Here is a 14,556-nt window from a genome sequence, read left to right as displayed (position 1 = left end):
GCCCGAGTATCTGGTACTTCAGGCGCCCGCCACCATGCCCGGCTAATTTTTTGTATTTTTAGTAGAGACGGGGTTTCACCCTATCAGCCAGGATGGTCTTGATCTCCTGACGTCATGATCCACGTGCCTCGACCTCCAAAAGTGCTGGGATTACAGGCATGGTGGCGGGCGCCTGTAGTCCCAGCTACTCAGGAGGCTGAGGCAGGAGAATCACTTGAATCTGGGAGGAGACGGAGTGAGCCTCCATCTAAAAAAAAAAAAAAAAAAGGAAATGAAACTATAAAGATTTTTACCAAAACATTGTTAGAAGTAATATATGAATTTGGGCCAGACACGGTGGCTCACACCTGTAATCCCAGCACTTTGGGAGGCCGAGGTGGGCAGATCACGAAGTCAGGAGATGGAGACCATCCTGGCTAACGGAGTTGGTGAAACTCCATCTCTACTAAAATTATAAACAATTAGCTGGGCATGGTGGTGGGCACCTGTAATCCCAGCTACTCGGGAAGCCGAGACAGGAGAATGACCTGAACCTGGGAAGTGGAGCTTGCAGTGAGCCGATTTCACACAGCTGCACTCCAGCCTGGGTGACAGAGCCAGACTCTGTCTCAAAAAGAAAAAAAAAAAAAGAAGAAATAATACATGAATTCAGCATACAAAATCCACACCCCAAACAGTTGTGTTTCTATTTAGTAACAATGAGCAATCCACAAAGGAAATTAAGAAAAAATTCCCAACCACAATAGCCTCAAAAAGAATAGAATAATTACGAATAAACTTAACCAAGGAGGCAAAAAACTTGAACACTGAAAACTACAAAATGGTGCCAACAGAAATTTAAGGAGACACAAATAAATGGAAGGACATCCTGTGTTCACGGATTTGAAGATTTAATATTGTTAATATGTTCATACTGTCAACATGATCTATAGATTCAATGTCATCTCTATCAAAATGCCAATGCCATTATTTTCAGAAATGGAAAATATCCAAAATTCATATAGAATCTCTAAAGAAGCAGAAGAGCCAAAACAATCTTGAAAAAGAAGAATAAAGTTGAAGACCTCATACTTCCTGATTTCAAAGCATATTACAAAGCTACAGTAATCAGAAAAGCATGGTACTGATATAAAGGCAGACATATAGACCAATGGAACAGAATAGAGAGGCAAGAAATAAACCCTTGTGTATATGGTCAGATGATCTTCAGCAAGGATGCCAAGACTACACAATGGAGGAAAGGACAGTCTGCAAGAAATGGTGTTGGGAAAATTGGATATACATATGCAAAAGAGAAGACAGACTCTTACCACATATCTCATATAAAAATTAACTCAAAATAGACTAAAGACTGAAATGTAAGACCTATAAGTACAGAACTTCAAGAAGAAAACAGAGGAAAATCTTCATGACATTGAAATAAATAATAACTTCTTGTATATGACACAAAAAGCATAAGCAATAAAAGCAAAATTAGACAAGTAGGACTACATCAAACTTAAAAACTTCTGTGTAACAAAGAAAACATTCAACAGAGTGGCAAGACATCCCATAGAGTGGAAGAAAATATATGCAAACCACATATCTGACAAAGGGTTAATGTTGCTGAGTGAAGTGACACATAACTATAGTCCAGCTATTCAGAGGCTAAGGTGGGAGGATCACTTGAACCCAGGAGTTTGAGACCAGCCAGGGCAACGTAGTGAGACCTCTGTCTCAAAGAAAGAAGATAAAGAGTTAATATCCAGGCCAGGCGCTGTGGCTCATGCCTATAACCCCAGCACTTTTGGAGGCCAAGGCAGATGGATCATTTGAGGTTAGGAGTTCATGACCAGACTGGCCAACATGGTGAAACCCCATCTCTACTAAAAGTACAAAAAATTAGCTGGGCATGGTGGTGTGTGCCTGTAATCCCAGCTATTGAGGAGGCTGAGGCAGAATGATTGCTGGAACCTGGGAGGTGGAGGTTGCAATGAGCTGAGATTGCACCATTGCACTCCAGCCTGGGCGACAAGAGCAAAACTCTGTCTCAAAAAAAAAAAAAAAAAAAAGAGTTAAGATCCAGAATATGTGAAGAACTCCTATAATACAACAACAACAAAACAAATAATTAAATAATGAGTTCTATGGACTGAATTTTGTTTCCCCAAAATTCATATGCTGAAGCATATTTAATACCTCAATATGATGGTATTTAAAGATGGAGCCACTGGTAGATAATTAGGGCTAGGTGATGTCATGAGGGTGAGACCCTTTAGATGACATTAGTGCTTTTGGCTGGGCGCAGTGGCTCATTCCTATAATCCCAGCACTTTGGGAGGCCAAGGAGATGGGCGGATCATTTGAAGACAGGAGTTTGAGACCAGCCTGGTTAACATGGTAAAACCATATCTCTACTGAAAATACAAAAATTAGCTGGTGTGCCCCTGTAGTCCCAGCTATGTGAGGGGCTGAAGCAGGAGAATTGCTTGAACCCGGGAGGTGGAGTTTGCAGTGAGCTGAGATCGCACCACTGAACTCCAGTCTGGGGCAACAGAGTGAGGCTGTCTAAAAAAAAAATCTTCTAGTGGATAGTATTGCTTTTATAAGAAGAGGAAGATATTCCTTCTCCTTCCTACTGTGGGCACACAAATAATTCATGTAAATACATAGTGAGTTGGAGGCTGCCTACAAGTCAGGAAGAGAGCCCTCACTGGAACCCAACCATTCTGGCACTCTGATTTTTTACTTCCAGGCTTCAGAAATGTCAGAAAGGAAATTTCTGTTGTTTAAGCCACCCAGTGTATGGTATTTTCTTGTGGCAGCCTGGGCTGACCAATGCAATGGGCAAAAAACTTGAGTAGAGATTTCTCGAAAGAAGATACATATATGGCCAAGAGGCATATGAAAATATGCTTAATTTCACTAATCATCAGGGAGATGAAAATTAAAACCACAATGTGATATCACCTTATCCTGTTATGATAGCTTCTGTCAAAAAAAAACAGAAAATAGCAAGTGTTGGCGACAATGTGGAGAAATTAGAACACTTGCTCATTGTTGGTGGGTGGATTAGTCTGTTTTCTGCTGCTTTCCTAGAATGTAACAGAGTAGGTAATTTATGTGGTTTTGTTGTTGTTGTTGTTGTTGTTGTTGTTGTTGTTGTTGTTGTTTTTGAGACAGAGTCTCATTCTGTTGCCCAGGCTGGAGTGCAGTGGTGCGATCTCGGCTCACTGCAACCTCTGCCTCCCAGGTTCAAGTGATTCTTCTACTTCAGCTTCCCGAGTAGCTGGGATTATAAGTGTACTCCACCATGCCTGGCTAATTTTGTATTTTTAGTAGAGATGGGGTTTCACCAAGCTGGCTAGGCTGGTCTCGAACTCCTGACCTTGTGATCCACCTGCCTCGGCCTACCAAAGTGCTAGGATTACAGGCGTGAGCCACCGCGTCTGGCCCAGAGTGGGTAATTTATAAGGAAAATAATTATTTGGCTTGTGGTTCTGGAGGCTGGGAAGTTGAAGAGCATGGCACTGGCATCTTGCAAGGTGCTTCAAGCTGCATCATGACATGGTGGAAGGGTAAGTGTGCAATGTGAGACAGAGAGAAAGACAGGGAAGGGCCCAACTCATCCTTTTCATCAGGAGCCCACTCCTGCAATAACTAACCCACTCCTGTGATAATCGCATTAATCCATTCATGAGGTTGGAGCTATCATTACCTAAGCACCTCTTAAAGGCTCTACCTGTTAATACTGTTACGATGGCAACTAAGTTTCCAATACGTGAACTTCCACACATTCAAACCATAGTAGTGGGAATGTAAAATGGTGCAGACACTGTAAAAAACAGTATGGCACTTCCACAAAAAATGAAAACCAGAACTACCTTATGATCCAGAAATTCCACTTCTGGTTATGCAATATAGTAAAAAGAATTAAAAACCAGATCTCAAAGAGATATTTGCACACTGATAGTTATTACAGCGTTATTCACAATAGACAAGAGGTAAAGCAACCTAATACCCATTGACGAATGAATGGATTTTAAAAATGTGGTATATACATGGAGAGGAATATTATTCAGACTTAAAAAAGAAGAAAATCTTGTCACATGCTATGACATGGGTGAATCTTGGGGACATTATGCTAAGTGATTAAATAAGCCAGTCACAAAAAGAAAAATATTTCATGGCTGATTCTACGTATATGAGGTATGGAAAGTAATCCAATTCATAGAAACAGAATTGCAGTTGCCAAGAGCTGGAGGGAGGAGAAAATAGGGTGTTATTGTTCAGTGGGTATAGGGTTTTAGTCATGCAAGATAAAAAGTTTTAGGGTTCTATTGCACAACAATGTGCTTATAATTAATAAAGTTGTACACTTAAAAATTGTTAGAGAAGTAAATATATGTTATTGTATTCCTTGCCACAATAAAAAATAAATTGACTTAAACTGGGGATTTTAACTGAGTTCAGATAAAGATGTATAGATGTGTGATAAACCACAGGAGATAGATTCCCTCTAAAGAGACATTCTTTTCACGTCAAAGCATTTGCAGAAAAGCAAACACTGGCCTTTCATACCTCTTATGCCACTTTTAGGTCCTAAGGAATCTAAAATTCATAGATGGGGAAACCGTAGACTGAATCCAAGTTGCTCTCTCTAGTTTGGGCAGATTGACTCTTTTTACTTCTAAACTCTCCTGACCAAGAAGTAGAAGAGAAAATGAGCTTCGCACTTTCATTTTATAATTATGGCACATTATTTTATTTACTTGATGCCATCTCTGGTCAGTGACATATGGGAAAGATGAGGGAAACTAAACAGCTCTCTCAAACCCACTCCAGAATTGAGACAAAGAAGTAGATTCATTTTGGTATAAGAGGATCATATAGTATGATTAAATGTACATAAATGATGTATCTTTACTTAATATTACTTCTTCTTCTAAGACATTTAACTCAGTAACTAAACTATTATGAGATTGGTGTTAGAAAGATTTTTTGTGGATTTACAGTTTCATTACATTTTCTTTAATTGTTCTATGATTTATTAACAATGTTTAGCAAAACAATTTTTTTTAAAAAAAGGAATGACAAATTTTAAACATATAGAAAACAATGGAGAATAGTACTGGAAAACCCATACATCCATCACCATTCAGTCCAATGTCAACATTCTGCCACAACTGTTTCAGGTCTTTTATGTTTATTTCAAAATTTAAAACAAAATAAAACAAACAAAAAAACTAACCAAACCACAGGGAAGCCACCTGCCAGCCCTTCCTGCTTTCGTTGTGATAATAAATGGTTTGAATTTGGCATTCTTATTCACATTTAGATTTTATGCATTTACCACTTATTATTATATTTATAAATACTATACATAGTTTACAGGTTTTAAAACTTTATATGAGGCCAAGTGTGGTGGCTCACGACTGTAATTCCAGCACTTTGGGAGACCGAGGCAGGTCTGCCACTAGCCTGGCTAATATGGCAAAATCCCATCTCTACCAAAAATACAAAAATTAGTCCAGCATGGTGGCACGTGCCTGTAGTCCCAGCTATTCGGGAGGCTGAGGCAGGAGAATCGTTTGAACTTGGGAAGTGGAGGTTGCAGAGAGCTGAGATTGTGCCACTGCAATCCAGCCTGGGCAACAGAGCGAGACTCTATCTCAAAAACAAAAACTAACCAACAACGATATATGAATAACCTCTTACTGTATATACTGCCTTGCATTTTGCTTGTTTGTTGAGCATTTATGTTTTTGAGGGAAAACTCTTCTTCCTTTGTTAAATTCTGAAATGTAGCTGAGACCTAAACCCAGACTGGTTTCAGGAGGTCACTTTTTTCCCCCGAGACAGAGTCTTCTTATTCTGTTGCCCAGGTTGGAGGGTGGTGGTGGTATGATTTCGGCTCACTGCCACCTCCGCCTCCTGGGTTCAAGCTATTCCCCAGCCTCAGTCTCCTGAGTAGCTGGGATTATAGGCACCCACCACCACACCCGGCTAATTTTTTTCTTTTTTTTTTTGTATTTTTAGTAGAGATGGAGTTTCACCATGTTGACCAGGCTTGTCTCGAACTCCGACCTCAAGTGATACACCCTCCTCGGCCTCCCAAAGTACTGGGATTATGGGTGTGAGTCCCCATGCCTGGCCAAGAGGTCACTTCTAAATCTTCCTGGGGGCTATGCACGGTGCCTCATGCCTGTAATCCCAGCACTTTGGGAGGCTGAGGTGGGAGGATGGCTTGAGCCCAGGAGTTTGAGGCTGCAGTGAGTTATGATTGCGCCACTGCACTCCAGCCTGGGTGACAGAGTGAGACTTTGTCTGTAATAATAATAACCATCATCATCATCATCATCCCAGCACTTTGGGAGGCCAAGGCAGGCAGATCACTTGAGGTCAGGAATTTGAGATCAGCCTGGCCAACATGGTGAAACCCCATCTCTACAAAAAATACAAAAATTAGCTGAGCATGGTGGTGCACATCTGTAGTCCCAGCTACTTGAGAAGCTGAGGTGGGAGAATTGTTGAACCCGGAAGGCAGAGGTTGCAGTGAGCCGAGATTGCACCACTGTACTCCAGCCTGGACAATAGAGCAAGACTCTATCTCAAAATAAATAAATAAATAAATAAATAAATAAATAAATAAAAATAGGCCAGGCATGGTGGCTCACAGCGATAATCCCAGTACTTTGGAAGGCCAAGACGGGTAGATCACCTGAGGTTGGAAGTTCGAGACCAGCTTGACCAACATGGAGAAACTCCATCTCTACTAAAAAAAATTACAAAAAATTAGCTGGTCATGGTGGCACATGCCTGTAATCTCAGTTACTTGGGAGGCTGAGGCAGGAGAATCGCTTGAACCTGGGAGGCGGAGGTTGCAGTGAGCCAAGATCACACCATTGCGCCCCAGCCTGGGCAATAAAAGCGAAACTCCATCTCAAAAAATAAATAAATAAATAAAATCCTCCTTCCCTTCCCTCTTACCTTGCTGCCTAGGTGTCCATTCTTCATCAGAATCTTCTGTGTCATCCACCTGGAGTTTGATGGCCTGCCTTCGGTGACACATGAAAGCTGGTCGAGTGGCTCTGAGACCTGAAAAGAAGCAAAAATTTTGTTCTAAAACGGAAGAGCTGGGAGGAGGAACAAAGGGCAGTGGCAATGGAAGGCACCACAAACCCAATACTGCTCAGTCTGATGAGCTGGGAGAGTCTTGAACAAGGTCAAGATGTGACCTCTGCATGGTCAGTATCCACACTCAGTCCTGCACTGATGCAAAAGAACAAAATTTCCCTCCAGATTTGTCTCCATGCAAAAGGGAATTGTGGGCAGATGCCACCACCTGAGAACTAAAATAATATAGGGACCAAAGACCTGTTTTATGTCTCCCAGACTGGTCTGTGCCCAGCACTTCCTGTTACCTATAGTAATCAGTGCATTATAGTTCCTTTTCACATTCCTATAGCGAGTTTTCTCCCAGTCTCCCATCTCTGCCCATTCTTCCTTGGTGAAGTATATGGAAATGTCTTTGAAGGCATCTTTGACCTAGAGGAAGTAACAGATTCTGTCAGTGATTTACTAGTACACATCGAGCTGGTCCTTTTCCTCTACCCTGTGTGTAGAGCATAGCCTGGGGCCTCTGGGAGTCTCTGTGAAATATAAAGACCTTCCCTGCTTCTCCAGATTGTGTCCCATTTAACTGAGCAGATGCTGAGCATTCCTAGCTCTCTGCTGACACAGAGCAGTCACTGATGCTAGTGTTCTTTTCTCCCCCATGTCCTGCCCAGGACCAGCTGCCCCCATTCCATGCACATTCAGACAGGGTCACCCAAGGGTACAGGCCAGGAGTCTGCAGCACTCCAGAGATCAGCTCCTGCTAGGAGTCTGGCTTCGCCTCCCCGACGTCTCACCGTGGGCTTCCGCTCTGTTCTCTCTGTGTCTTCTTCTGGGCTCTCCTCTTGGGACCTTTCAGGGCTCATGGTGCTGGGACTGTCTAGAAGGACTTGCTCCAATTCCAAGTGTGGGAAGGGCTCTGAGTCTCCCAGCTCCTAGGCCAAAGGCTCCTGTGGAAGGAGAAGGTGCTGAGAGCGGGCAACAGCCCTGAGCACAGCCCAGAACCAGGCTCTGTCTTCTCCATCTGGCTGGGGTGTTCAGAGCAGAAAGATGTGGGTTCCTGGTGAGGTCTCAAGCACCCCAGGGAGGTCTGGGGGTACTGATGGGATGGGAAGGCCTCCACTGGCCATGAGCTACCACCTAATATAAGCTGGGTTTTGTTCTTTTGGTTCCCCTGCAGCTTGGCTCATTTGGAGAAGGGTGGCACAGGTGGCTGGAGGGTTGTAGCTACTGGTGTTTTAGGGGAGTCCTGAGGTGTGAGAGCCAGAGGAGTCCCAAGGAAACCTTGAGGCCCCCTGACTGCTGGGACTTAGGTCAGACTGAGGAGCAGGGTTCTGTTTCAGCGAGGCAAAATGAACATTTCTCATAGACAGGATTTGGGGATCTCTACCTGAGGATTCTAGAAAAATCCAGGAGTAAAGCAGTCTGCATCTCTAAGGGGAAACTATCTCTCAGGTTGAGATTTGGGGTCCCTCAGGCTGAAGGGATTTGAGATCTCTTAGACTGCAGAAATTGGGGTTTCTCAGGTTGAGGGAATTTGGGGTATCTCGAACTGAGGAGCTTTGGTATCCCTCAGGCTGACAGTATCTGTGGTTTTTCAGGATAAGATTTGGGGTCTTTTAGGTTGAAGAGATTTGCGGTGCTCAAGTTGACAAGATTTGAGATTCATCAGGTTAAGGGGATTTGGGGTTCCTCGGGATGAAAGGATTTGGGATCTTTGAGGTTGAGGAAATTCTGAGTTTCAGGTAAAGGAGATTTGGACCTCTTATTAAGGAGTTTTAGGGTCTTTGACGCTGAGGTTATTTGGTCCTTGAAACTGAAGCGGTTGAGTTTTCAGGCTATTTAGGTTATCTGAGGTTGGGGAAATTTGGTCTCTGTGGGTGAGATATTTACGGTTCCTCAGGCTGAGGGATTTGGGGTGCCATAGTGTGAGGGGAATTGTGGCTCCTCAGGCTCAGAATGTCTAAGCATTAGATGTTCCTCTGGGTGAAGGGATTTGGGGTCCCTGAAGTGCTTTGGGGGTTTCATGCTGAGGTGATTTTAGGTCCCTCAAGATGGCAGAATTTGGGGTCTCTTGAGGCTGAGAGGATTTGGAGCTTCTCAGGGTCAGGGGATTTCGGGTCTCCCAGGCTAAAATTTGAATGTCTCGGGATGAGGATTTATGAGGGTTTACAAGGGTTTCACGCTGCACGACAAAGGCTCCCCATGCTCTTCACAGTCTTTCGTGCTCTTCTGCCGCGGTGTTCACCCTGGCAGGACGTCCTCTCAGAGCCCCTCAGGAGATGAGCGGTGCTGGAAGGCGAGGCGCCAGGCTGTAGAGCTGTCAGCCAATCAGCGCTGAGACCAAGGCGAGCCCGCCATTCGGCAGTCAGGAGGTGCTAAATGGGCGGGGAGTAGGGCGGAGCCTTGCCTGTCAGTCACGGGCACAACCCGGTTTCGGGCTCAGGAGGTCGGGGAGGGGCCTGGCTCTTCCCGCCCTTGGAGGTCCCTCGCCACCCCGCGGGGATTGCCTGTAACCATCTGTAATCCTCCTGTGCGCAGGCGCAATTTCTTCGAGGTTTTATTACTTGTTTTTCCCCAACTCCGGTGTTTGCGACTCGGCCGGGAGGCGGGGCTGCTCCTCAGGTCCCTCCGCAGGCCTGTGTCTTCTGAGGGAACACTGTGTCTTTTTGAATTGCCAGAGCTCTTGCACTGATTCTCATCTGGGAGGGTTGATGTTCCTTTAACTGTGGTGTAAGTTGGGTATTGTTGGGTATTGTCAGCTGACTTCGTTTCTGGATGCTTCAGAGAGCCAGGGTTCTGTACAGGACCCTTACTTGTGGGTGAATTGTGCTTGGTTTCACAGATGTTGTATTAGCTGGCCAATGTTGGTATTGTAGTTAGGGCTGTGATCCAATAGATGGTGCTTAAGAGGAAAGGTTGCTATCTCCGGCAGCTAGGCTCTTTTGTACTTTGCGTTTGCAGGCGTGCTTTGCGGTGAGACGGAAGAGCGATAGCCCTTTACCAGCTCCTGGACCTTAGTGGAGCCTCCTGTGATCACTGGCGCCTGCCTGCGTTTCTTTTGTTAAGTATTCTGGGCTGCGGGGCTCCCTCGGGCAGAGACTGCATAGGTCGCCCCCTTTCTGGACTGGCTCTCTGGAGGGAGGCATACCTCGATCCCTCGCTGCCCAGTATCCCAAATGTCTCACCTCTCTCAGTGCTCTGAGAGTGGGAGCCCCTCCCCCGTTCAAGTGCTAGCCACAGATCTCCCCCTCGGTATCCCTAGCTACATGCCACAGCCCTGGGACACCAAGAAGTCCTATGGCTTGGGGTTGGGCTCTCGCTGCGCTGGGGAATCCAATGTGTTCCTGGATCACGGCGAAGGTACTCAAGAGGAGCGATGCACTCAGGCTGGGCTGCAGAGGCTGTGCTGTGCACCTGCTCTTGCAGAGTGGCTAGGCATGGACCCTGGGAGGGGCCAGTGGGCAGGAGGACTGGCAGAACAGAGGCACCCAAGTCCCACAGGGAAGTTGCCCCTGCTGTCTCCTGGCTCGGAGGTCAGCTGCTGCCAGAGTCTCCTGCAAGGAGATAGGGAGCCTTGGGGAATTGGCGTCTGTATTAGTCCATTCTCGAATTGATATAAAGAAATACCCAAGACTGGGTAATTTCTAATGAAAATAGATTAAATTGGCTTATTTTTCTGCAGACTGTACAGGAAGCATGATGCTGGCACCTGCTTGGCTTCTTGGGAAACTTACACTCATGGCAGAAGGTGAAAGGGGAGTCAGCACTTCACATGGCCAGAGCCAGGAGGAAAAGAGAAAAGCGGGGAGGTGCTATACACTTTTAAACAACCAGATCTCACTATACAGTTCCAAAGAGGTATGGTGCTAAACCATTCATAAGAAGTTTGCCCTGTGATCCAATCTTCTCTCACCAGGCCCCACCGCTAACACTGGGGATTACATTTCAACATAAGATTTGAACAGGGACACAGATACAAACCATATCATTCCATTATATGGAATGCTACCGTATAATCATTAACTCAAAATAAATTAAAGACTGAAATGTAAGACCTAAAAGTACAGAACTCCAAGAAGAAAATAATAAAATCTTTATAACATCGGAATGAGCAATTACTTCCTGTATATGACACCAAAAGCATAAGCAACCAAAGCAAAATTAGATAGATGGGAGTACATCAAACTTAAAAACTTTTGTGTAGCAAACGAAACAATCAACAGAGTGACAAGGCAATCTATATAGAATGGGAGAAAATATTTGCAAATCATATAACTGATAAGGAGTTAATATCCAGAAACTTATATAAAAAAAAAGTCTTATAACGCTACAACAAAAAAAATAACTTGATTAAAAAATCAGGTGGGGTGCAGTGGCTTATGCCTGTAATCCCAACATTTTGGGACACCAAGGAGGGAGGATTGTTTGAGACCAGGAGTTTCAGATTAGCCTGGGCAACATATTAAGGCTCATCTCTACCAAATTATGTTTTTAGCTGGGTGTAGTGGTCCATGCCTTAAGTCCAAGCTACATGGGAGGCTGAGGTGGGAGGTTCACTTGAGCCCAGGAGTTCAAGACTAGCCTGGGCAACATAGGGAGACCTCAACTCTACAAAAAATTAAAAAATTAGCTGGATGTGGAGACACTTGCCTGGAGTTCCAGCTACTTGGGAGGCTGAGGTGGGAGGATTGCTTGAGCCCAGGGGTTTGAGCCTGCAACGAGTTATGGTGACACTTTTTCATAATGTCACAGAAATGGGATATCTCTTCAGACTGGCTTCTTTCACTTAGCGACATGCATGTCAGATTCATCAATGTCTTTGCATGGCTTCATAGATCACCCCTTTTTCTTGCTGAATAACATTCCATTGCATGGATGTACCCAATTTGATTATTCATTCACCTATTGAAGGTCATCTTGATCCCTAAAAGTATTTGGCCATTATGAAGAGATCAACTGTACACTGACTTTTGTTTGGACTTAAGTTTATAAAGTGGTTATCTAAATACCTAGTAGTTGGCCATGCGCAGTGGCTCATGCCTGTAATCCTAGCACTTTGGGAAGCCAAGGTGGATGGATTGCCTGAGCTCAGGAGTTCGAGAGCAGCCTGGACAACACAGTGAAACCCCATCTGTACTAAAATATAAAAAATTAGCCGGGCGTGGCTTTGCGCACCTGTAGTTCCAGCTACTTGCGAGGCTGAGGCAGGAGAGTTGGTTGAACCCGGGAGGTGGAGGTTGCAGTGAGCCAAGATCACACCACTGTACTGCAGCCTGGGCGACAGAGAGAGACTGCATCTCAAAACAAAACAAAACAAAACAAAACAAAAACCAAAAAAAACAAACAAAAAACCCCCCAAAACCTAGGAGTGCCTCTATGGTGAGAGCATAATAACTTTAATAAAAGCTGCCATATTGTTTTCTGAAGTTGCTGTATCATTATGCATTCCACTAGCATTGAATGAGAGTTCTTGTTGAAACTTGTTTTAATTTTATTTATTTATTTGTTTTTATGAGAGAGAGAGTGCTGCTCTGTAGCCCAGGCTGAGTACAGTGGCGCGAACACTGCTCACTGCTGCCTCTACCTTCCAGGCTCAAGCAATTCTCCCACCTCAGCTGGGATTACAGGTATGTGCCACCAGGGCTGGCTAATTTTTTTTTGTTTTTGGTAAAGATGGGGGTCTCACATGCTGCTCAGTCTGGTCTTGAACTCCTTGTTTCAAGCAATCCTCTTGACTTTGCTTCCCAAAGTGATGGGATTACAGGCATGAGCCACTATGCCCAGTCTTCTGTTTTAATTTATATTGCGTTAAAAAAAAAGATTTTAGTCATTTTAGTAGATGCTCAGTGGTATACCATTGTTGCATTAATTTGCTTTTCCCTATGATAAGTGCCATGAACATTCTTTTGGATGCTTGTTTGTTGTCTTAAATCTTTTTTAGTGAGGTGTCTACATTTTAATTGTGTTGTCTTCTTGTTGAACATTAGAATTTCGTTGTATATTTTGCATATAAATCCTTTTCAGGTTTGTTTTATAAATATTTTCTCTCAGTCTGTGACTTGGTTTTTGATAATCGTAGCAGGATGTTTCAGAGTAGACATTTCAAATTTTAATAAAGTCCACGTTATCAATTTTTTTCTTATATGGACTAGCTTTTGCTATTGTATCTAAAAATTTATCACCAACCCAAATGAATGGATTTCTTCTATAGGTTTTCTTCTATAACTTTTACAATTTTATATTTGGAAATTTAAGTCTATAGATTATCTTGAGTGATTTTTTTTTGCTATTGTATCTAAAAATTTATCACCAACCCAAATAAATGGATTTCTTCTATAGGTTTTCTTCTATAACTTTTACAATTTTATATTTGGAAATTTAAGTCTATAGATTATCTTGAGTGATTTTTTGGTTGAGCCATGAAGTTTGTGTCTTTGTGGGTAATTTACAAAGAAAAGGGGTTTAATTGGCTCATGATTCTGCAAACTGTACAGAAAGCACGGCTAGGGTGGCCTCAGGAAACGTACAATCATGGTGAAAGGCAAAGAGGAAGGAGGCATGTCTTACATGGCTGGAGCAGGAGGAAGAGGGTGAAGGCACAAATTCTACACATTTTTAAACAACCAGATCTAATGAGAACTCATTATCACAAGAACAGCAAGAGAGAAATTTACCACCATGATCCAATTACCTGCCAACAGGTACCTCCTTCAACATAGGGGATTGCAATATGACGTGAAATTTGGGCAGGGACACCAATCCAAACCATATCACAAGTATAAGAGAAATGTGTTATCTTTCATTGCTTCAAGTATGTATATGTGTGTTTCTTTGTTAAAAAAAAAAAAAAAAAAAAACATTTTATCTCTTGCCATGTCAATGGGGGAATCTATACAGCTACAATTACAGACTATATTTTAAGAGTTAGTTGTAAGTTTAAGATGAATGACGCCCGAACCAAATGAAAATCCATACTTTCTCCAGGATTTTATAAAGTGTTAGAGGATAGTGGTTTCAAATCAGTCTCTTTAAGTGCAAACCGTATGCCAATTTTGTAAAAACCTGCATTAACGAAGCATTATTTTAAGGACTATTGGGAGATGAAAAATAAGGAATAAATTATCTTATTTCTTAACGCACTATTTAGTAGATGAAAAGACATACTTCAATAAATTCATATTTGTGCTTTTTAGTTTGCTAATTTTATCTTTATTTTTTCCAAATGAATAGTAATCATGCTTTTTAATGTGTTAAACAAAACCACTATTACCTTATATGTGAGATTCAATTTCTAAAGATTCAAAAACTTTAACTCAAATTTCAATAATGTTTGAAAATACCTTGTGAACGTTAAAGAATTGTGTGCAATTTGTGCAATCAATAACAGTGGGGCAAACTTACTTTGAATATTGCTTCTTTTTTTTTTTTTTTTTTTTTTTTTTTTTTTTTTTTTTTTTT

At 42.8% G+C, this 14,556-nt stretch overlaps 1 protein-coding gene across 1 annotated transcript in view; it reads right to left on the bottom strand.

Annotated features, from left to right (window-relative positions):
* The window catches only part of LOC108515913 (probable histone-lysine N-methyltransferase PRDM7), a 21,920-nt gene extending 13,959 nt beyond the window's left edge, over nt 1-7,961 (bottom strand). Inside the window, 3 exon segments of the mRNA XM_017853089.1 lie at nt 6,970-7,077; nt 7,404-7,527; nt 7,893-7,961. Coding sequence (XP_017708578.1) covers nt 6,970-7,077; nt 7,404-7,527; nt 7,893-7,961 — 301 coding nt within the window.
* Nucleotides 7,962-14,556: the final 6,595 nt, after the last annotated feature.

Source organism: Rhinopithecus bieti, unplaced genomic scaffold (genome assembly GCF_001698545.2).
Source record: "Rhinopithecus bieti isolate Rb0 unplaced genomic scaffold, ASM169854v2 scaffold_35842, whole genome shotgun sequence".
In the NCBI taxonomy this organism is placed as follows: domain Eukaryota; kingdom Metazoa; phylum Chordata; class Mammalia; order Primates; family Cercopithecidae; genus Rhinopithecus; species Rhinopithecus bieti.
Note: the sequence above shows the minus strand (reverse complement) of the source record. Positions and strands in the feature narration are given on the sequence as shown.